The sequence below is a fragment of the Grammomys surdaster genome, unplaced genomic scaffold (genome assembly GCF_004785775.1).
Source record: "Grammomys surdaster isolate TR1022 unplaced genomic scaffold, NIH_TR_1.0 345, whole genome shotgun sequence".
NCBI classification, from domain to species: Eukaryota; Metazoa; Chordata; class Mammalia; order Rodentia; family Muridae; genus Grammomys; species Grammomys surdaster.
Window position 1 is genome coordinate 1,267,113 of NW_021604764.1, and position 25,312 is coordinate 1,292,424.

General features: G+C 38.5%; 1 protein-coding gene across 3 annotated transcripts in view; it reads right to left on the bottom strand.

The window, feature by feature from the left end:
- Sgce (sarcoglycan epsilon) overlaps nucleotides 1-25,312 on the bottom strand; it is a 76,689-nt gene that overhangs the window by 21,221 nt on the left and 30,156 nt on the right. For all 3 annotated transcript variants that reach the window (XM_028779152.1, XM_028779153.1, XM_028779154.1), the window contains exons 4-6: nucleotides 20,007-20,079; nucleotides 15,705-15,903; nucleotides 2,356-2,518 (exon numbers count right to left, since the gene is read on the bottom strand). In XM_028779152.1, the coding sequence (XP_028634985.1) occupies nucleotides 2,356-2,518; nucleotides 15,705-15,903; nucleotides 20,007-20,079 (435 nt within the window). The remainder of the gene's footprint in view (nucleotides 1-2,355; nucleotides 2,519-15,704; nucleotides 15,904-20,006; nucleotides 20,080-25,312) is intronic.

The window sequence follows — 25,312 nt, forward strand, 5'->3', positions numbered from 1 at the left end:
ACTGTGTTTCCCTCACTCACACGCTATTTACCCATCTGTCTTCCTTGTGCTACATTTAATTCTACTGAGGTTTTTATTGAATGGCACCAAAGAGGTAGACATGTGAAACTTGTTTCACTTGGTGATTTAAAAAATATTGAGGATTATTTTTGGCCTTATTCTACATTTTCTGCTGGAAAATTCCCCTTGCCCATTCTGCCATGCTAGCCAAGCCTTTAGAGCCCAGAGAAAAACCAGTCCTCTGCCTCCTTCGGAAGAACAGCTAAATAACTTCCTACAGTTTTCTTTTTTTTTCTTTTTTTTGGTTTTTCGAGACAGGGTTTCACTGTATAGCCTTGGCTGTCCTGGAACTCACTCTTTAGACCAGGCTGGCCTCGAACTCAGAAATCTGCCTGCCTCTGCCTCCCAAGTGCTGGGATTAAAGGTGTGCGCCACCACCGCCCAGTTTACAGTTTTCTTTTTTTGTTGGTAGAATTAAGAAACTAACGGTTGTCCAACGTAACCTTATGCTTTTTAAAATTTAAGTCCTGATTGTTTTCACTTAAAAATATTTATTATGCTTGTTATACGACTGCTATTTATCTTCATTTTATTTTTAGGTAGAATGTAGCCTTGGAGGGCCTAGAAGTCCCTAGGTTGAACAGGCAGGCCTCAAGCTTATAGAGTGAGGGGTTACAGGCGTGCACCACCACACCCAGCCCCAGACCAATGACTCTTATTTAAGCCTCCTTAAATATAAAAAAAAACTTTTTAAGAAATAGCCTTGTGAAATGATGTGACATCTAAATAAATACGTATACATATAAAATTAAAATGAAAATTCTCAAGGATTTCAGTTCTAAAAGCCTTGCCGTCGAAACTTTGAAACCCCAAACAAGTTTTAACTTTTAGAAGTTAGACAGTGTTGCTAAACATAAATTCATGTAACAGCACAGTCATGAGCAGAATGTTGCTGGCAAGCCCTGATGTCTCCTGGTTGCTGAGAGGAATGTGTGTAAGTCATGATCCTAATTGCTCTCTCACAGCCCTAGCAACTAACACTGTGACTGAAATATTGAGCTCTAGCCGGGCGGTGGTGGCGCACGCCTTTAATCCCAGCACTTGGGAGGCAGAGGCAGGTGGATTTCTGAGTTTGAGGCCAGCCTGGTCTACTGAGTGAGTTCCAGGACAGCCAGGGCTAGACAGAGAAACCCTGTTTCGAAAAAACCAAAAAAAAAAAAAAAAAAAAAGAAAGAAAGAAATATTGAGCTCTATAACATTACTATTTACTGGAGATTGTACATAAACCATATATATATATATTGATTTAAGAAGTCAGAGAAAGGGTATATTTTCCTTAGGTGCAGGAGAAAAAGCATAGAGGGTGAAAAGACATAGGGAGTGCTAAGCATGGCAATGCTAGTTATGTGTTCTCCCGGCCAGCACTAGGCCTGGAAAGCTGCCTGCAGTTGCCTCTCTTAAGACATGAAGTGACAGTTGCGTTTGTGTGTCAGTAACTTTGCTCAAATGTCAGTTTTAAACTTAGATCTAAATCATTCACATTCACTATCAATCATAAAAAAGTTGACAGAAGTTAAATCTAGAGGTCACTAAACCATTAAAGGTCATAAAGGCATTAAAGAATCCCAGTAAGATCAAAATACAGTAAAGAAAGACACAGAAGGCATACACTATAGAAAAACAGAAATATTACATGTCTCTTATAGATATGGTGTGCGTGAAACCACTTGCATTTTTTTAGCATTCAAATTCAAGGCATGTTTGCCTGTTTGCAAAAGAATAAATTTAATGAATAAAACAATTTTAAGGTGGTTTAAAAGAAACTTACAGAGTTGATAGATATATTTTTAAGGCTGTAGGCAAAATATTCTCCCTTAGAGTAGCCCCATGTCTGCTGAGCTCTGTCATTTGAGTTTGCAGGGCACCAGGTCACAGCAGCACATAGCTCTATCTATACTGTCATTGTGCTCCGTTCTTTCCCTCCAAAAGTGAGCTGGGGGCAGCACACTTAAGGAGACCTTCTGCTCACACCGCACTGGCTCCCTAATGTCTGCTACATTGACAGCATCCAGGACATCCAAAAGCTTCTTTTGGACCACCCGCCAAGCTAATCCAGGCTCGGCAACTAATCAAGGGTGGAGTACAAAGGTGGCGGAGACTCTTCCTTAAAGGGATGTACTTTCATCTAATTTTGCCTAATCCTTCAAATCAAGGAAGTCCACACAGTTGACAAAGAAAACCTAGGATTTATTTCCAACAGCAATTCAGGTATCTAGTCAAATGGTATGTTCAGACACATCATTACTAATTAAATTTGCAAAAGCAAAGTTTAAAAACCAAAACACAAAAACTCACCAGTGAAATCTTGCACCAGTCGATGTAAAACTGAGTTCGGAACTTTTTATCGCATGTTATCACAGGCTCCATTTCTTGAGTGCATCTTAACTGATTCTGTGGATTTTCAACTTCTCGTAAACAAGAAGAAAATGCAACATCGGCCCCAACCATGACATAAACACTGCAAAAATATGAAACTCTCAAGTTATCCTTTAGGAAAATTGAAAACACTGGGAAAAGAAAGAAAAAAAAACAAAACAATTTACTCCTGAAAGCAGGATTTATCCTTTTGAATTGAGGGATTAACTAGAATCATCTCTGAGATAGGAGCCTAGGCTTTCAAAGCAGTGATTCCTGTAGGGGCCTTCTGTTGTCTACTCTTGTATTCAACCAATATTTACTGAATGCTTAGGTGTACCAGTCACTCTTTCTATTCTATGTAAAGGTCTGAAAGTTATATTTCATGCTTTCATTGAATTCAAGCCAGCTACATGCTATATGCCTGATCATTATATTTGGTAGACTACTTACATTAAGATTCTCTTTCAGATAAATTTGTTAAGAAAATAACCCTAACCCTAAAATAATAGTTGTAAGTAATGGCTCTTCACTTGATTTTTCTCATAATGCAATTATGACATTACACCCCCGAGGAGCCAAGCTCTCTGTTGACTTCATTATTCCATTGGACATCTCCGTCAGGGTTCCGAGCACATAGGCCCCTTTGTGTTTGGTTTCATTTCAGATCTCTTCTCTTCAGCTAAGGAGCTCATGTAAGAGAAAAATCATTGTTTGTTCACTGAGAATGAAGCAAACCATGTTTTCTTGAAGAGTACCCTGAGCATTGCGGGGAAAGAATTCTCCTGAGTGCAGAAACAGGATTTCACAATTGAGCAGACCACAGTGGCAGCTGCCACTGAAACAGTCTCAGGGAATCTCGATAAGATAGGCATCTCATCATCTTTCCAGAGAGAAGGAGAAAACAACAACAAAAAAAGTTTCTAAATTACCATAATTTCTGTCCTTAAGAGGTAAGAATTAGCTATTTATCAAGTGTGGCCAGCCTACCAAGGATCCGGCTGTCTTTGAGAAATATTTCAGATGCCAATCTGGAGACTCACAAACGTTTAAGAAAAACAAAAGGCCGAAAAAAAATTTCCAGTAAACAAAACAACTTTGGAAGAAGCACAATAAAAGTTTGCAAATGGACTCAAAGGTACAACATAAAGCTATTGTGTCCTACATGAAGTTAGACATAGAAGTCAATGAAACAGAGCCAAAAATCTAGAAATCGACTCTCATATTTATTGTGGATTATTGTTACAAAGGAGTCTACAGGAAGATAAATAGTATTTGCAATCAATGATCTTAAAACAATTAGGTATCCATGTGAAAATGTAAAAAAAAAAAAAAGTCCCACCACTACCATCTCAGGCCATAAATACAAAATTGGCATCAAAACTGATCAAAGATAGAATCTAGTTTTGTACCTAGCTGACACAGTAGAATATTAGCAATCACCACCATAGCCTAATGAAACAAATCAAACAACAAACTGAGTAAACTGTAGAAAGAACAATTTAGGCCCTCAAGTCAAGTCTTACAACAAACTAATGCCCCAAGAGTTGGGCAGACCAACGGTGGAAAACGGAGAATCACAACCTCCTGGGAGGGAAGTTTACAAGCCACAGTCTCTGAGAGGACCCTTAATATTCTGGAACAGAAAGCCTTAGCTACAGTTATGGTATTGTTGGAGGGTCAATGTGGACAAGCCTGAGAGTTACAAACTCTGGTGCAGTCTGGTCACTCAGGACCCTGAACTTAGTTCTCACTGGCAGACCTGGCTCAGCTTCTTTGGGGAAAAAAGCTTCTTTGGTGTCTTGTTGTTGGCAGGAAACAGGGAAATAAACAATTCTGGTCTTAAAAAGACCTACCTACAGGAGAAACTAAGCAGGGGCTCAATGCTGGGATTAATGTAAGAGTCCAGCAGACCTGAGAGAGAGAGAATTAAGTCTCCTAACTTAATTGTCAGCTGCTAATTACAACTGTCAATTGCCAACTGTCAATTACAGAGAACACGAGACTCTCAGCCCCAAGGCACAGGCTCACTTAAAACTAAGATCTATACCTAGAGCTGGAGAAACTTCCCCAGTCCCATATTTGAACTACTTAGCAGTTCCTTTTACTCAGTGTCAGTCCAATAGAAAATAAAAAAATAAATAAAAATAAACAAAGGTAAACATCATAGCATGAAAAACACAGAACAGTCTCTGAATGAGACCCAGCAACACTTGTCCACATAACCCGAGTTTCAAAACCAATTTTTTTTATTGGTTATTTTATTTATTTACATTTCAAATGTTATCCCTCTCCCCAGTTTCCCTTCCACAAGCCCCCATCACCTCCTCCCTCCCCCTGCCTCTATGAGGGTGCTCCCCCACCCACCTGCCCATTCCTGCCTCAGTGGCCTAGCATTCCCCTATCCTGGATCATCGGGCCTCCACAGTACCAAGTGATGCCAGATAAGGCCACCCAAAAACAAGTCTTAAAGGAAAATTTTAAAATATTTTTTAGATAAATAAAAAGAATAATGTAAGTTTTCAAAAGTTTAGGGCAACAGCCAAGGCAGTTCTTCGAGGAAAATTTATAGTGCTGAATTCATATATTAGAAAAGAGAAAGATTTAGTTTAGAATCAATCATACAAACTTCCACTTTAGGAAGCAAACAGAACAAGGCAGCAAATTAACTCCAAAGTATATAAATAAAAAGCAACAATAAGAAATCAGGGGAAAAAAAGAGTTGGAAGCAAGACAGAAGGGGAAAATCAAAGAAATGAAAAGATGATTCTTTGAAATTCTGATAAGACAGGTAAATGGTGGTCATGGGGTTTACAAGTCCATAGTACAAGAAATAAATAGTATGAATGATAAGAGATTTCATGGAGACAAACAGATAATCAGGGAATATCACAATCATCTCCATACCCAAAATTTGATTGCGCAGATGAAATTAAACAATTACAAAGGAGACTCATCTCCCATACTAGTAAAAAAAAGAGACAACCTGTGTAGACCTACAATCCAGAAAGAAAAATGACCAGCAGTCAGTCCTCAGCAGAGAACAGCAGAATCACACACTGCGCCTCCCACACATTTAATGAAATAAAGCTAGTTTGCTTCAATGCCAGAATACAGAAGCCAAGAGAGCCTTTTCTAGATGCTGCCCATAATCTAACACTTCCCAGGCTGAAGCAGGGGAACCAGAACTGCACTCATTAGGCTGTGAGTTTTAGAGTGTATTGGAAATCCAAACAAAATGGAAAACAAACAACAAACTAACTAATTAAGAATCAGTAAATTGAATCCAAAAATGTTTAAAGAAAATTATAAAAGGTGACTACATACAAGCTATCCCAGTTATGAAAAGAAATCTTAAAATAGATTATCACATTAGTACATTACACAAGGAATAATGTTATTAATTAAGAACTATCATTTGACAAGATCAAACATTCACAAGCAATAAAATCACTTATAAATTAAAAGTGGAGGGAGCATCCTAATCTCAATATGAACCTTCTTCTAGAATCAAAATAGCTACTGTAAAACAGTAAAAACAAAAAACAAAATAACCTCAGAAGTTTCCCATTGCAGCACTGTAGTGGAATGTCCTGGTTAAGGAAGTCAGAGAGTAAAAATAATTTCAATGCATGCTGAGACGAAAGAAATAAAAATATCTTTATTCAAGAATGGCAAGGTCCAAACTAGTGGGCAAAACACCTCTCAGAACCAATGATTCCTTATAGTAAGTTTACAGAATACAAAGGTTAATACACTAAAAACTGACATCAGACATAACAAAGATAAACTAAATATAGTTTTAAAAGTAGATTCAAACCATATATGAGAAAACCAAAACCCGATGGAAGGAATAAGAAAACAAAACTAAAGGGGAGAAATGTTGTCTTTATCAAGAAGAAGACTCAGTATTGTAAAAGGGATAACTTTTTCCAAATTCATCCATAATCTCAATGAAATGCCAATCAAAGCCTGGCGATCTGTTCTGTGGGTCTTGACAAATTGTTCTTAAGCTCAGGAGAGAGACAAGAGACTCCCGAATATCCAAGGCCATACTGAAACAGAAGCAAAGTCAGAGGAAGCAAGCTTCCCACTTGCAACAAAGCTATAGTAATGAGCAGTATAAGAGTGGGTAGGAACATCCCTACACACGCACCGTTAATTGATGCAACACGGTGACAAATAGACTAATGTAAATTAATCTTTTCAACAGATGGTGCCAGAACAAATGAGTTTTTAAAAAAATCTACAACTGAGGCGTATGTACTTGTATTCCTCCCAAGGGTGACCTCAGAAGGAGTGACAAATCGAAGTACAAATCGCATGAAAGTAACACAGAGAAAAACAAAAATGTTTCTCTGAAACAAAGTATTAAGGGAGTAGTTCATGAAATGAAAGGAATTGGTTTTTTCTTTAAAAAAAAAAAAGAGGAGGAATTTAAATTTTCTCCCATACTAAACAAATTGTCAAGAAAAGTTTCCAGAGCCTGGGTGAGAATATTTGCAAACCCCCTACATCATAAAAAGCTGTTATCAAACATAAACCAATACTAAAACACAACTGATTTAAAAGTGTCCCAGGGCTGGGGGAGATAGTAGAGTGTTTTCCTGGCATGCCCAAGTGCTGGGTTCCATCTCTAGCACCTCATAAAACTGGCTTGGCAACCAACATCCGTAAGCCCAGTATCCGGGAAGTGAGAACAATAGGACCAGGACTCCAGAGCCATTCCCAGCTAGTGAGTTCAAGACCAGTTTGAGACTGTCTCAAAATAAGGAAGGAAGGAAGGCTGGACGGAAGGAAGGGAACAAAGAAAGAAACAAAGAATAATTAAAGACATACTTTTTTTTTTTTAAAGGAGAAAAACCTTACTAGAGAACTGACCAAGATACGGAGAGCAAATAAAGATGAAAAGGTGTCCCACATCAAATACTATTCAGGAAAAATTGACCAAAGTAGCACTTGGAGATCATAATGAATAAACACTGAAATACAAGCAGCAGCCAGAACTTACGTGACCAGCTGGAGTAACAAACTATGGTACAGCCAATTTAAAGATAGTCTGAGGTTTCCTTACAGCATTAAGTATATTTTACCCTAGGGCTCAGCTCCACATAAAACTTGCACATATGTGAAGAAAGAATATAGACTCTCTACAATTGCTAAGCACAATCTGTATGTCTTTCAGTGGGTGATAACCGTGATACATCCAGAAAATGAAATATTATTCATTACACACATCCAAAGGAAGGGGCTATCAAGCAAAAGAAACTGACGTGCACGTTACTAAATGAAAGAATACAGAAAGGGTACATGCAGTATGATACCAACTGCATGAGCCGTAGGACATGCCAGAGAAAGCACACTTGGGAGAGGGTAAAGAAATGGCTGCTGGCTGCTAGGGGCAGAGGCAAAGGAAAGATGAAGAGACAGAAGGCAGATGATTTTCAGAGCAGCGAAACTACTCTGTCTGATACACAATAATGTGCATATGTCATGTGTATTTGTCCAAACCTATAACTCTCATGTAAACTACGGGCTGTGACTGATGATGTCCTGTCCTGTCCACTCTGGCAAAAGATAATGATAATCAGGGCAGCTGTAAATGTGTGGGAACAGAGGCATACACAGCATCTTTCTCTTTAACGTTGTCAGGGAGTTAAAATTCCTCTAAAATCAGTTTATTTAAAAATGCATACTGTGACTTAAAGGTGAGAGTTCAAACTATTAACTCTAAGAAGGAAAATAGGCATAAATCCTTGTGGCCTTGGGTTAGCCAATGGTTTTTTTTTTAGCTTTGACATCAAAAGCTCCAGCAGTAACAAGAAAAAAAAAAACAACCAACTAGATAAGCTAAGCTTTATCAAAATTAAAACATTTCATGCTTCAAAGAGCAACAGCAAGAAAGCAAAGATAAGTTACAAAGGGATTATTTACAAATCACGTATCTGTTAAGTGACTTGCATCTAGACTATGTAAAGGACTCTCACATCGTAAAAAGACAAACAGCCCGGTTTAAAGAATGGTCAAGGATCTGCACAGATCTATCTCCAAAGAAAAGCTGCAAAAGAATGTTTCTGTTGAATTGCAAGCAAAAAGTGTACAGAAAGACCCTCAGCACCCTTGGTCACTGGTGAGAGAGAGGTCAAATCCACAAGGAGATGCCACTTAATTCCTGCTAGGATGATGGGAATCAGAAAGGAAGCGGAAAGCTGGGGAGAATGCAGAAGAATCAAATCCCTCCTCATCTATTGCTGGGAATGGTGAACTGGCTCAAGGCTTTGGGAAGGCAGCTTAACAGTTCTTCAAGAGGTTACACACAGGGTCACCAGATGACTTGGAAATTCTATTCCCATGGCTATGCCTAGGAGAAGTGAAAATAGACCTCTAATGCAAAACGTATAGCTGATGTTCACAGAAGTAGCATTTCTCACAGTAAAAAAGTGAAGATAACCCAAAGGCTTGTCAATGGACGAATAATCAAAAGATTGTTATGTGTTACGGCCACATAACATTGTATCATTTACGAATCTACTAAGACAAGATGAAGTATTTTTTCCTACAATGTAGATGCAACTTGAAACCATTATGTCAAACGGTGAAAAAGCCAGTCACAAGAATGACATACTGTACCATTTCATATGTGGAACTCCGGAAGAAAGATAAAGGTGAAGAAGCAGTCAAGTAAGCTAGAGTTTGCCAAGAAGGTTTGCCAAGGTCGTTGGTAGTAAGTGGCTACTGATGTGTAGAGGGTGGGGGTTCAGAGCTAAGAGGATAAAATGAAGGGGTGAAATGGGTCTTATATGAATTCTTCCTTAATAAACATGTTACTTGCTTAGTTTTTTGAGACAGGATCACAGTCTTATAATCTGAACTGGCCATAAACTCACTGTGTGGCTCAAACTCACAGCAGTCCTCAAGCCTCAACCACCCAAATGCAGAGATCAAAGATGGGAGCCACCACTGTTCAGTGCTCCTGTATTTTAAGGTAAAATAAACAAAAACTGTAACGTAAAAATTCAAAACTGTGTCAATGTAAGCATGACATCCTGGCCACATTTGAGATGACAACTGTTCCAGAACTCACCACCCTCACTCACCCTTTGTTTTTATTACATTAGGTCTTAAGCTTCATGTCAGGGGCAATTTAAACAGCAACAGCTACATACCTTAGGGAAAATTAAGAGTAAATAATGCAGAAAGCTAAAGATCAAAGTAGAAAGTTCAGAACAGAAGAAGATGCAAGAAATCACTAGGAAAGGTAAGTGCTCCATATGTATTCTGTTTTTAAAAGTCACCGCTTTTCAGTGTCACAAACCAATTTCCATCTCCTTGCTAACTGCCTGCCCGACACCATACAGTTTTTTCTTGATAACTGCAAAATATTTTCATAAACAGAGGCAAATGGATGTGTTTCTCACAACTGCTAAGAGCCCTCTTGCTCAAACATGACAGTGATTTGCATTTATAATTAGTAAGTTTTTAGATTAATTCAGCTGAAGTTAATATAAATAAGCATAAGAAGTTTCGGCACTTTGAAATGTGTGTTTCTCTTAAATTATAAAAGCAATATAGGAAACTTGGAGTATAAAAACAGAATTCATTTATATTACCAAGATAACCATTTTCATTTTCCAATGTACCTTGCAGAATATTTTTCAAATGCATATGTTTTAACGTAATTGCAATCATCTCTAAAATTTAATTCTGTATCCTGCTTCTCCACTTAATGCGTCGTGAGCATTTTCCACATTGTATTCTTTGTAATTATGGTTTTATGGCAATATAATTTTTTAAGTGCACATGATTTATTCAGCAATTATTTCAGAGTTGGACAGGCAGTTGCTTCTGATTTTTTGATGTTATAAATAAGATCGTAAAGCCTATCTCTGTGCATATTCCTTACCGTTGCTGTCTAAAAAGAGCTGCCTAGAAGTGGAAACATTTTATGGACATTACCGCTATGCCAAGTTACTTTCATCCCTACGAGGACGAGCCATAAACTCCTCAAGCTTGATATGTTCCAAGCTGAGCTCATCTTCACCCCACCCCACCTCCACCTGTTGTGCCTTCCACCTCCTTCTCCTAGTGATTGGCAACCCCAGATGCTCAAGCCTTGAACTCTGGCACTATCATATCTGCCTCTCCTCCTCCTCTCACATCTCAATCCATCACCAGTTGCTGACAGTTGCCCTGAAATAACTTGCAAACTCAAGTGTCACTCGGTCCCATCTCACAGCCACCGCTTGAGTTTGAGTCACCAACACTCGACCCCATGAAGGGTACAAGGCAATAGTCTTGTAATTGTTCTTAAACCTAGTCTCTGCCATTGTCCTCTGGAAGCTTACTTGCTGAATGAGTAAATGAGGAGATGGACCCATGAACAGCATTTACCAGTTACGAGCACAGACCACAAATGTCATTCTGAAGAGCAGTAGAAGACAGTGGCCCTGCCTCAAAGGTCAACAGGTGTATTTGTTGCTTCTTTTGTAGCGTAAGCAACTCTGGACACATTGGCTCTTCCTAATACATAATTTTGTATGAGAGCATAGCTAATAATATCAACTCAATGCTGTATATGAAAAGTCTATGTCTCCCATGATATTTTCTTTTTAGATATCTTGTGAACATAACAATTAAAACAGAACTCTTATCAAGAAAATGAACATAGTTGTTTTCTTGAACCAAACTACATGTTTTCAAATGTGCCTAAAATGTTGAGATAGGCACATATTATCAACGGCAAAGCCCTGGATCAGTGGTTCTCACTCTTTCAAATGCTGTGACCCTCTAGTACTGTTCCTCATGTTGTGGGGGCCCCCAACCATAAAATTATTTCATTGCTTCTTCATAACTGTAATTTTGCTACCATTATGAATTGTAATGTAAATATTTGAGATACAGGATATCTGATGTGTGACCTCCGAAGGGGTCATGACCTACAGGTTGAGAACCACTGCTCTACAGACCTATAAAGTACAGTGCTGCAACATGCCAGGAGCTCCTGGACACTGGAGACAACTCTTAGTGTACAATATGTTTTTCTTTGAGATAGGATATGTTTGTTGAGGCATCCAAACATTTAATGTAAGGAATCAGCAAACAGGAAAACAACCGTATTTAACACTGTTCTTCACAGCAACAACAAGACAGTGATTACAATGAATATATGTTCTCTCCAAGTGTCCTACTCATGGGATGCATTTGACTCTTGATCTTATGCCCAGAAGAGATGCAAAGCAACTTGAGCACATACCCTTGTATGCTACATGTCACCGAGGAATATGAGATCTTTGGAGATGCCACAGCATCTCCTGTCTTGTCCCGTACCCCACTTCTCCCCTCTGTAAACAACTGTAATTAATTTTAAAATGAGATGCAAAATTAAAGATTTATAAACCATTTATATGATATATAATCAAATAACGAAGAAAAGCCCAGAAATTAAAAAAAAATACAATGGGATTAATAATTCCATTTAACTCAAAGCTTTGAGTTTGCAGTGAATTTCCTCATATCAATTAAACATAGAAAAAGACAAAAACACCAACACTAAAAATCTATAACTTTCTTACTACTGAAAGGAGAAGTGTGGTTAGGTCTAAGACACTGACAACAGGCTAGCTGTGAATCCTGTGAGAACTGTACAGACTAAAGGAAGACCGAGGGAAGGAGCAGACATGCTGTATGGATTTCAGATGGCCCAGGATCCACATATGGTTCTCCTGAGCGACCTGAAGTCTGCACAGCTCTCTCTACTAAGTCTGCCTCACTTCACTCCACACTACATGGGATAAGCATAACACAGAAACTTTCCTGTCAACCATTTTCTCCAGCGATCCCTTTGTCTCAGGACAACAGCCACGAAAACTTCCAGAGACTATGGTTCAGCTGTTGGAAGCTTCTAGCATAACTATCACAATGTTAGGGACACATGAAATCCTGGGTCTCCACGTCTGCACGCACACACACATGGAGAAGGGAGAAGATGAGGATAGTTTCAGAGCTGAGCACCTTGGCCCAGCATCGTGACTTTCCGTCACCACAGTATGTGGCCACACCCACTTACAGTCTCTTCCTCAACTGCTCACCATGACTTCTGACTATATCAGACCTCAGCCAGTTAGAGTATTCTATGAAATGTCCAGAGGATAAACGAGGACAGCTTTTCTGCCACTGATTGAGGCTAGATCTGCACGCTTTGGTCACCAGAGGAAATAGGTTTGACAATCTCCTATGAAAAGCGAGCATTGTCTTTAATCCTCACACCCCATCATTCCCTTCATAGTAGCCATTTACACCACATCACTCAGCCATGGTTGGCAGTTACAATATGAAACTAGCATGAAATATGACCCTGCTCTTCTTTCCACCAGCTTTATCCCAGGCTAAATGCATCTAGGAGTCCTTAGCCCTTGGCTCTATGTCAGGAGCAAAAGCAGCACCGAGTCCATGAGCAGTTGCCTTGGGGTTACAAGTCTGGCAAGTGAAAATTAATCTTTTCAGAGGGCTCAGCCTTCCTTTGCAGAAGCTTACTCACTCTGAAGTAAATCTTTATAATTGTTTTCTGTTTGATTTAGAAGAAGTTTGAAAGCTGCCAGCAAGTTCTGTAGAGATACGAAAATGCTCATCACTAAGGAGGAGCTGGGACGCTGCAGAGTGGCACTAATGGCACTTGGGGCCATAGATGGGCATAAAAGAGTCTTCTCCTCTAAGCCACCTGTTGGCTCTGTCACTACACATACCAAGCACAGAAAAACAGTATCTCATGAGTAGATTATAGCTGCTATGAGCAAATAATAATAATATTCTCATGAAGATCTTTATTTTTTCCTTTAAATCTTGGAGCACAATTTATGTTAAGTATTAGAACACATTCATTTGTTTCTTAATTATTATTACTGAAGCATACACATTATTTTTTTTAAATAAGATTATAGAAAAGCAATATCTGAAATTCCTTGGCTAAATCAGTCCTTTCCTGTTTATATTTTCTATATTTCATTTTTTGAGTATATTTAGAGCTTATGATGTTTTTAAATGAGAAAGCAAAAAGTATATTAAGTGAATTAAATATACACACCATATATCATTTAAAAATGTATTAAGTGCATTACGCATGCACAATATACATTATTTAAAAGAGTATTAACTGAATTAAATATATACACCATATATCATTAAAAAGAAAGAAAGCCATAGCACTGAGAAAAATATGGGATTTACTTGTAATAAGGCAATGTGGGTAAAGAGATTTGGTTATCACAACTTCATATAACAAGTAAAGAAAATATACAAAACCATTCCTAGGGACACACTTTCCTCCTGCAATTATAACTCAAGTAGGACCTTATTTCCCTGGGGCTTGCATGAAGACACTGGTGGGACAGAGCTGGCATTAGGTACAATTTATAGAAACACTATTTTAAAAAAACTTCTCCTATGCATACTTTGCAAAGGTTAAGGCTCAACATTAAATTAAAGCTCATGGAAGGCATCTCGAGTTGGGCAGGGATCTGAGACAAGAGTCTAAATAAATGCCATGAGGAGGGCTCTCTCAAATAGCTGACAGGGTAGACTGCCCTCAAGCAGGTGCTGCAGACAGCTAGCTAATGACTGAAGTCTCAACAAGGACTTGGAGGGCCAAGATTCTGTTCTTAATTTAGAGTCACATGCTCAGGCCCAGCTCAAATATTCAAAATCTCTAGAGGGTATCCAAGGCCAGAAAAGTAGCTATCGTGTACATTTTAAATGATACTTTACCAGTAATTCTCAGACTGGGCATAGTTGGAAAGTTCTGCTTAGGGCTGGTCTTTGGGTTAGGGAGCTGCTTAATAGAATTTAGTTGAGCTCACGTCTTAACATGAGGGCATGCTCTACTGACTGGAGAAGGGGTGAGCCCAGAGAAAGACACTGTTGCTCCCAAATGCTTTCTGGCCGTTGTTTTAACACTCATCTTGGAACGTATTAAGGGAACTGTTGAAAAGGGAGTGTATGTTGGGGGAATGTTTTCAGAGGACCCTTCCGCTTACCCTGTTCCACAGTTATGCTTTTTAATTTACTCAGCGAGAAAGAGCTCCACATTGTAACTCCACAGTGAAAATTTCAGCTCTAGAGTTAGGTTTCATATAGAGAGCCAACCAGCACTTAGACAAGAGATAAGCCCACCACTTTCCTCAAAGCTTTCCCAACGTGTGCTTGGCTGACTTCAAAATCCATTGCTATACCATTCAAGATAAAACTTAATTCTGAAATGTTAAGTTGAATGTCACAGGCCACTACCTTCCCCCCACCCCTCCCCAGCCTACTCTCTCAGACTTTCATTTCTGTGTATTTGGGATCTTTTCTGTTATTTCCAAACAAACTCTCCATTAAGCTGCCCTAAAATCTGATTCTTATGAATCCAGTTATCCTGGCTAATTCTAGATATCACCTGTAAAGAAGTGTTAGCAGGATTATGGGAGAAGGGGGAGTTAGGAGGGGGTGATATGTTGAGTAAACGGTGATTTATTCCACAGACTACACTTTCACAGGATTGAGTGAGAAGCAATTCTCCATCTACCTACAGATAAGAAATTAGAGATGGAAGTTTGGTGCAATACTGACACCAGTGCTTTCAATTCACCCAACAGGAGTGTTTGTGCTTACACAGGTCACACTCTGGATGGGCTTGAGAGCGGACATATCCATTTCAAATGCACTGTCTCCTTTAACCACTTTCGGGAGCCTGAGAGAAAATGTCAGCTCCGGTGGTTCAGAAAAGGAAGTTGAGGCAGAGAGGGGTTCCACCTTTGTGCAATGTCACCCAGCTTGTGAGTGACAAGGCCAAGCTTTTGGCTCCAGTGTCACAGGCATGGGTTTCAAATGCACTTCGGCCGTCAGCCATGGACACATGGTGGAAAGAATGTGAAAGGCAAAGAAATAGTTTCCTAGAATAAAGCACTGGCAGGCAGTGAGTCCTCCAGCTGATAACTGGGCATCAATTTCCTTTGAAATGCATGGCCCTAAATAATCAGCTTGTCTCCAAAGGTACAAAAGGCTTAGTGCTGTAATTTACAGTGTCGGTTCTGATCTACAATTAGATTCACAGGACCCTGGTCCTGTGATTGAAGGAACCATTGATACTGTCTCTTTGTCAATATTGAAAATTGCTTATAAGTTCATATCTCCATAATATCTATTTCTTATTAAAAAGAAAAATGCAATAGGCTATCTTCCATCTATAATAAATTTGATAAAGTCACCATACTTAAAAATCCACATTTAAGGCAAGGAGATAAAGGTTGTCTTACCCCTCCTTCATGTTGTTAATAGGAAGCGGCACCCTGCCGCCCCTGTCTAGGGCAGACGTGATGTTTATAGCATTGAGGCGTTCCGGCTGCCACACATTTTTTACAGCCCCGAGAAAGTCTCCAAGAATCTCACTGGCCAACATTTCTTCCACATTCATATTCTTGATGAAGAATTCTGCTTGATATGGTAACGGGAATTCTAGTGTTGATGGAAAGAGATATGCATATCTTTAATGAAGCAGTCTCTCTGAGATCTGTTGAGTGCTTTCACGGTCCCAGCAGGACACAGCAATACAGAACAACCAGATCTCCAGTCACATGGATCCAGGTGCTTGGATTAAACAAACCGTGACCCAAAATCATCCTTAAAAAATTATGTCTGAGTGGGATGCAGTGGTGCACACCTCTAACCCTAGTACTTAGGAAACAGAGGCAGGAAGATCTCTGTGAATTGGAAGCCAGCCTGGACTACATAATGGATTCCAAGATAAATGGAATTACATAGTGTGATCTCTCTCTCTCTCTCTCTCTCTCTCTCTCTCTCTCTCTCTCTCTCTCTCTCCATATATATATTCATATACTCAATAGGTACATCATCATCCCCTAAAGAACATGTCACCTCTACCTACACTGCACAGGTATAATACATAAGCTTGAGATAGTCCACACAGGGAGGATATATGCAGGCCATATGTAAAAACGATGCCATTTCATCTAGGGGATTTGTCAGTTTTCAGATTTGAGTAGCCAAAGGGATCTAGGAGTCAATTCTTGGTGGATTTTCTTCCAAAAAAATTTACTAAAATTTTCCTTAAAATTTTTTTAAATGTATATTTTAAATAAACCTAATATAAATAAAATTTAGTTTCTTGGGTGTTAACCTTGAGTTACTAACAATTTTTTTTATGATTGTTCTTCTAAAATTAAAATGTTTTCTTCTTATACAATACTATTTCTGCAATAATGAGTTAATTTAGTGTCTATCTATGAAACAGAACAAATGAAGAGATTCATGCAGATTATAACAGCAGGAAAGTCACCAGGGTCTTGTATTTCCCCTTATACTTTCAGTGGAAAATTATCTTTAGAGACAGTCAGAAAGACACAGTGATTTGAATTTATTTCATCTAATTTTTCTCTAGGAAATCATGTCTATAACATGCTTATCAGACTACAAACATATGGCAAAAACCTGTAAAATATTAAAATATTATTTTAACATGAAAACGTTGGTTCTATGAATACTTCTGAGTTCTAAACACACTTCATGTCTCTAATACTAATTATACTGTTTCCATCTTCTAACTTATTTCAACAAAATTCATGAATTTGTAAATCAATCTACTCTTAGTAAGTGGAAGATAAAAATACATAAGCACCTGACATGTCGATAACCTCCCTTCTTTGATATTAATGGACACTAGATACCAGAGATTCAGTGAGGGAGCCAACTCTGGCTGCAGGGTTTTCTCCAGAGCCCAGTAGCAGGTGGTGACCACTGCTGAAGACACAGCTCTGTAAGGCTCTGCTCACAGAATCCCTTTCCTCCTCTCCAGCAGGCACTGATTTGCCTCAAGATTTTGTACATGTATTTGATGCACAGCCTATCTGTAGGCTTCTAAAATACGGTCTCTCCATTCTCATTCTTGCAGATAAATTTACAGTTTATACAAATGCATTTCCTTTTTACATACTATAGTACCTTAATGATGTGACACCTTTCCCACGCCTAGGAACAGTCACACAAGTGAATCATGAAGTATAAGACTTTCTCAGTGGCAAATGAAATAATATTTATAAATCATAGAAAATATAGTTTTGGATATGTGACATGTATGTAATTATTTTTTTCTCTAAACACTTTTACAATCATTTCCATATTAACACAGCAAACCTCCACCCCACCCAATCCATCTCATTTCACTGCTGCCACTGAATATAACCACTCTGTGGTTCTCCACTCAGCCACACTTAGTAATTCGCTTTCTGCAATCTACTACAAGGCCTGTGGTTGCAACTGTATCTCTCTGGGGCTCTAGGCTATGCAGCTTGCCTGCTATCTACTGGGCCAAGAACTATTGCCAGGTCTCTCCAGAGTGAGTCACAGGAGCTTTCTAACTCTGGGGAAATCCCATGCTTACTATATTTGGAACTCAAAGAGGCCAAGAGAACAGTAGGCCAACGGATTGGTGGCAGGCCTCTGAGGTGCTAAACCCAATTTAGGGATCACTCTCTGTACTCTCCTTGAGCACCACGCTATGTGAGGCTAGATGACTAATTTCCCATTAGGTCACTCAGAGTAGGAGAGAGCTGGCCTAGCCGAAGAGCTAGGCCGAGCATGAGTCCTCTGATTTACAACGTTGTTGTTCCTTTTTCTAAACCTTATCCAGGACAAATAGCATGAGTGAAGGCCATGTTCAAAGATGTTCATTCTCAAGTGCATATGAATCTTGTCTAGATTGACAAGGACAGATGCATGACCTTTTTAGTTTTGTGTTTTTCATACTGTTTGGGGTCATTTAATCCTAGGTAGAAAAGAAGGAGAGCAGATCTGCCTAAAGTCCAAATAACTCTTCTCCTGCTCCCTCACTACCACAGCTTTGAACTCCTTTGTGCAGGTAACCAAATCCCTAGTGCTTGTGGCCCTCCATTTGTGTGGTACACATACATCAGGAACTACATGAGTATGGATCTCTGTGAGACAGTAACACCTAGAATAGGTTCTGAACACTCACTTTCTACAGTCTCGGCTAGAGAGAGAGGAAGGTCCAACTGTAGACCAGGATCTCCTCAAGTCTGTCATAGCTGACAAAGACTTGATCTCTTGAACCTATAACCATAAAGTTCAATAGCCCAAAGCCACCACATTTTAAGTACATGACTCCAACCATGAACTCACAAATGGGGAGGAAAGGACCAATGACTCTACTCACTTAGAGTTCTCAACTCTACAGGAACATCTTAAACTAGATAGAACTATTCAATCCTAATTAAGTCAAGAACCAGTCTCCTTAAGCTATGGGTACCCAAAAGGCATGTGGGGGTAGGCCTATAGAACCAGCCTTAGACACAAAGAACACTTTACATCTTGACGTGGCTTAGTTGCCTCCAGTTGCTACTGTAAAAACACCTAGGGAAAGACCCACAGAAGGAGGTTCAAGACTTCAAGCAGTCTCTTACAGGTATGTATTGTCAAATTACTACACATTGTCAAATGTTTTCTTTTATACAGTTGAAGGGCAAGATTTAACCCAGGTTTATTGAGTTATGGGTTTCAAAATATTACGTTCTAGCAAAATGCTTTCGTTTGCCTGTTTGTTTTCTACCAATAAACAGAAGCAGCAAGTCCCAATGAGAATATACTCTTATTTCCTCTTTTTCAGGGGAAAAGATCTGTAACCATCTCCTTCCTGCCAAGGCCTTCACTGGCAGAAGTATAGAAAAAATTATTATCCCATGATTTTCTAATGGTAGCTAAAATATTTTCTCTTTTTAACATTTAAGCCTCAACAAGTGGATCTCTATAAATCCAAGGCCAGCCTGGTCTACAAGAGTTCCAGAACAGCCCGAGAAATTCTGTCTTAAAAAAAAATCAATAAAACAAAACAAAAAACAATTTAAGGTCTAGGTTTTGGATATGGGGTGGTAATATTTTCCGACCTTCCCTCTCTCTAGTCCCTCCCGATCCTCAAGTTGGTAGCCTTGCTAGCATTTCCTATTCTATGCCAAAGTGGGATAGAAATATTTGAGAATATAATTTTAAAAAATATTTCCTGTGTCCCTGACATTTAAAATCTTCAGGAAATCTTTTGGAGTGAGCATGTTCCTCTGAATTGTTGATGGACTCTGACATTTACTGACCAAATAAGCAAATTTAGCTAATTATCAAATTGCGTACATCAAGTCCCCAGTCAACTTCATGTGAAGTTGATCTTCACATGAAGCTAAACCACTACTTACAACTACTGTAAAGTTAAATATAAAACTATCTAATAACCACCCTGTGTTTTTAGACTTAACTCTCAGGCTTTAGACCAGCCTTAGTATGACTTCAACCACTGATGTAGCAAGGCTTAAAGAAGTCAGCAGGGCATCTGGTGAAGAATACTCTGGTTTTCACCACGGCACACTACTTTTATAGAAAGCTCCAATGGCGTTGATGTCTTTCCTACATTTCACTAAATCATCAATTAAATTAAGTTTGTGGTACTTTACCATCCATGATTCTACTGTATGTTTATAAGCACAATGAAACCCTTCTTATAAGTAAGAAATGATCACCGACTTGTTTTCCATACTTACCTTCTGCAGACATTATATTAATTATCAGATTATGCCTTGCAGTCTCAAAGGTACGTCTATTATAGGCAGTTATCTATTAAAAAAGGAAAGGCATGTTTAGAGCGTGAAATGTTTAGTATAATGCAACTCATTAAAGACAAAATAAAAATAAGTTACTGTCCTTTCTGCTTTTCTTACTTGTTGATATACCTAGAAAATTTCCTTTCCTGAGCAATAGGAACCCAAGACTTTTAGCAATACAATAGGAAAATAATTAATGAACCAGGTCTATTCAACATGCCAAAACAAAAGGTTAAATAAAGAAAAAACTCTTTTGTAGAAAGCCATTAGGCACAGGGGACAATATAGACATGTCACCAGAAGATGGACTAAGTGACTTATTGGTGATGGACTAAGATTAAAAACAACAACAGCAACAACGACAGCAACGAAACCCAAAACATGTTATGGTTGTACTGGTAAAGTTAAGAATCATCACAAAAAGTATACTTTAAACCAAGCAAACCTATGTTGCATTTAGTGCTAAACTACACAACAACCAGTCAAAAGATGTAAGCAGACCCTTCATTATGTAAATAAATACACCTCGGGATGAGTAAAGCAGCAAGGATCATAGTCTATTCAACTCAGGGCACATGCTCGGAACCACCAATCGGTATTTTCATACAATCAAATGTTAGTACACATTTGCAGGATCAGGGGCTTATATCCAAGTCAACTGAAAACTAGCTACTAGACATAGACCGAGCAAAGGCCATGGCCTCGGAACTCAAGGAAGGCAGGATTAACTTTGAAACAGGCATTAAATGATGCAGACCCATCTGTAGTACCTCAACAAAACCAAACGACTGTGTCAGAGGCTTAAGAGTCTCAGCATTAGGTTTCTGGCATGACCACAGCTGTAGGTGACATCAAACAGAAGAGTAGAAGAAACCTGGCTCCATCTACTATGAGACCCCTGTGCACTGAACAAGCACCAAAGACGTTGACACAGCAATAGGACCATCTAGAGAAGTGGTTTACAATCATCTGAAATACTAAGAGTTACAACAGTAAGATTAATTTCAAACCTTTGGCAACATTTATTCTGAACAGCACACCAACCCATTAAGGGAGTTTCTCTCTCTCAAACTTGTCAAAATTTCTTGAGATTTGCAAATTTGCAACCTCCTTCCTTGTAGACACATGATCAGTGAGGCTCATATGAAAAAGAGTAACCTTAAGTTAGCTACCAAACATAGGTAGGAGTTATTTTCTAAGAAAGCAAATGGAAAAATTAAAAAAAAAAAAAAGTTGTACTTGGGAATTTTTATGGTTAAAGTATAGCCTGCTCCTGTTAACATACATAATAAGTTTATGCTAATTAATTAATTTGCCTTACTCCCCCAAATAATCATAACCATATTTTCAGTGGAAGAAATGATGACTACTGTACTCCAATGTGTTGTTATGGTGAGGTTCTGACTCAGAAAAGAAAATAGGTATTTTAAATTAATAACAATATTTTTGGCTAATCTTCCCTAGGTCTCACTAATTTCATTACTGTAAGTTTTGTAAACTCTAGCAAGTTGCCTTTTGAATCTCTCTCTCTCTCTCTCTCTCTCTCTCTCTCTCTCTCTCTCTGTTTTATTTTGGTTTTTTGTTTTGTTTTTATCATAGCATACTGGGGGAAGTAAAGGATATTTCATATTAAGAGGAAGAATTTTATTATCTGAATGTATATCTAATGCTTAATTTTTACAGCTATATCAGAATGCAGCATGTAGCATGCCTTAAAGTACTGTAATCACCTCAATCAAATTTTCCCTACTGCAAAGCTGTGAAGGACTTCAGAGCATGAGAGAGAATGCTTTCTTTTGATCCTTCTGTTTCTAAAATAATGCCTAATCAGTTTCAGATGTTTAAAACCTAAATATTTCATCTATATAGTTACTGAGTGGATTAATTCATAAGTTTCTATAATTAACTAGAGTTTGAGACACATAAAATACTAAACATATGCTTAAAACACTATGCTTATTACACTATGTAGATATATGTGTAGTCTATAAAAGTTTGTGTTAACTTTAGGTCAGTACTTTTTTTTAGCATACCATTTGATACAGATGCTAACACTTCCTGTCTGCGGTGACCTACAAGGACATCTTGATCATCACTGAACCTAACTGGACACACTTGCCTGCCTGCCAGTCTTAACCTCAGGCTGCTTCCAGTCGTTGAACTTGTGAACTTGGTGTTTAAAATCTCATTGACTTCAGGTACTTTTATTACATATACATGTAGACTTAAAATATACTGCTTAGTTGCTCTAGAACATTATAAAACTGGTTATCTACCTGCCATCCACATATAGTGTCCTGGCTCATCCTGCTATCTCCCAATCTACCATTTTGTTGAAAACATTTACCCATGTTGCTGGGAAAACCTCAGTTTATTTTTGCTCTCAATATTAACCACATAAACACAATATACAATATATTCACCTGGTTCCTGCGGACAGCCTTTTGAGTCTGCTGTGTAGACTTCCAGTGTTCTTTGTGAACAGTATATACAGAGTGTGACCTTCCATGCCTTCAGGTGAGTTTTTGCAAGCTGGTAGTTTGGGTATCTCCTTAGAAGGGGGTCTGCTTAGTGATAGGGTACACTTGGGGCTCATAATTTGGTACTGATCCCCACAGTGGTTATGTTAGCCCCATATTCACCTGCAATGTATTTCACTGATGGTGAAATTCTCATTATGGTCTAATTATGAACATTCCTCATCACTGGTAAGAACAGACATCTTACTTAGAATTATGGGTCTTTGTGTGTCTTTTTCAATGAAACTGTGTTGGCATTGCACCGAATCCGTAGATTAGGGGAAAACTATAGCAGTATGATACTTTTTCTTATTGAACTGAGGGTTTCTTTTATATTTCAGATACCCTATTATCAGGGACACGCAACAAAAATATTTTCCCCAATCTTACAGCCTGTCTCTCTTAAAGAATCTCTTTTGATGAACAGTTCACAAATATTATGGTAAAAATTAGATATTTTTCTCTCAAATAGAAATATTCAGGTGATACTTAAGAAATCAATTCTAGCCCCCAAGTCAACAAGAGAGTCTTCCGTATTTTAACATAATAATTTAACATTTTGTTTTTCACATTTCATCCCTAACCTACCTAGATGTGTGCTTGGAGTTTGGTATGAAGGACATGTAAAGGATCATGTTTAAATAGCTAACAATTTTTCTGAGCACTGGTTAAGAAACAGACATTCCTTTCCCAATGACCCGTGGTACCAACTCCTCAATTACCCATCACTGCTCCTTGTGTGGTCTTTGCTTCTGGCCTTGCTACTCATTCCTTCAGCCCATTGGTCCATTCCTGCGTCACAGTGACCATGGGTTTATGGAGATTAGATGCTCATGTGAGAAAAGACTTCTCCTTTGTTCTTCTTCATTAAGGCTTAGCTATTCCTAGCATATAAGCCTCCCCATACATGTTAGAAACAGTCACGTTCTATTTAAAAAAAATCCATTGGAAACTATGTTGGTACTGCACAGAATCCGTAGATTAGGGGGGAAATTATAGTGTTATGATACTATCTTCTTATTATTATTGAAATTACCATCTATTTATGCAAATTTACATACTTTGTGTTATATTTATTCCTGGCACCTTGTAATTTTTGTCTCTTTTGAAAATACATGCTCCTCTGAAACATTTATTTTCTTAGTACTTTTTATTCATGTACAGAAATGTAGTCACATTTATATTTATCCTACAGCTGATTGCTAGCCTTTATAATATTTTAATAGTCCATAGGCTTTCTACTATTGGCTTTTCAATTTCTTTCTTTCAGCTCATCACAGATTTGGTTCCACGTACTTCCCTTCACCAACTATGACTTTCAATATATCCTATAATAAAACATAGAGGATGCCATTCTTGTTTTATTCCTGAATTTAAGTGACATTTCTCTAATGTTCCCCACTGAAAATGATGTTTGCTATTCTTCTGGGGAAAGGGAGATCACTTCGATTCCTTGTTTTAAAAGAGCTCAACAGAGGGACTGGAGGGATGACTCAGCAGTTAAGAGAACTTCCTGCTCTTGCAGAGGAATTGCCTTTGGCTTCCAGAACCCTGATTAACAGCGACACACTTTTATCTTTTAAGTGTAACTTTTTTTTTTTAAAAAAAAGTATCGCTTTAATTTAAATGACCACTTATTGTTACTGTCATGGTTTTGAACTTCTAATGCCTTCTAGATTTGCTGTTAGACACTAGAAAACATTGGTCTATTAGAACATCACAATGGCTTTAGAATACAAGCTAACTCTATCATCACTGCTAACCCAGCTCAGATTTACCTCCCAGCTCAGGTAACGCTTATCATTCGTCAGCTGGGATGCACCCTAACTTTTAACCACACGTGTAGCTCTCTGAAATCATATCTTTTTCCAGCTCCCTGATTTGTTTGGATGTGGTATGTGTGTGTGTGTGTAGGGTATTTGGTATGTGTGTGTCTGTGTATATCTCAGTGTGTGTATATGTATATCTGTGTGTCTCTGTATGTGTATCTGCGTGTGTGTATGTGTATATTTGTGTGTGGGGTGTATGTGTGTGTATTTGGTGTGTGTGTGTGTCTATGTATGTGTCTGTATGTGTATGTATATCTGTGTGTTTTTGTGTATCTGGGTGTGTATGTATATCTGGGTGTGTGTCTATGTGGTGTGTGTGGTATGTGTGTGTGTATGTGTCTGTGTATGTATGCATATCTGTGTGTGTGGTATATGGTGTGTGTTTATGTGTGTGGGTAGATGGTGCATGTATGTGTAGTGTGGTGTTTGTGTCTCTGTGTGTGTATGTGTGTATGTGTGTATAGTGTGTATTTGGTGTGTGTGGGTGAGTGGAATGTGTGTATGTGTGTGGTATATATATTTGGTGTGTGTGGTATGTGTGTGTTCATGGTGTATGTATGTGTATGTATATCTGTGTGTGGGTGTGTGTGGGTGTGTCTGTATGGGGTGTGTGTGTGTATGTGGTATGTCTGTGTATGTGTCTGTGTGTAAGTGTATCTATGTATATGTGTCTGTGTGTGTCTATTTCTGTGTGTCTGTGTGTGGTGTGTTTGTGTGTGTATGTATGTGTGTGTGTGGTATGTCTGTATATATGCCCATGTGTGTATATGGTGTGTGTCTGTATGTATCCCTGTGTGTGTTGTGTGTGTCTGTGTGTATGCCTGTGTGTATGTATCTGTATCTATTCTCTGTGTTGTGTGTGTCTGTATGTATGCCTCTGTGTGTATCTGTATGTATG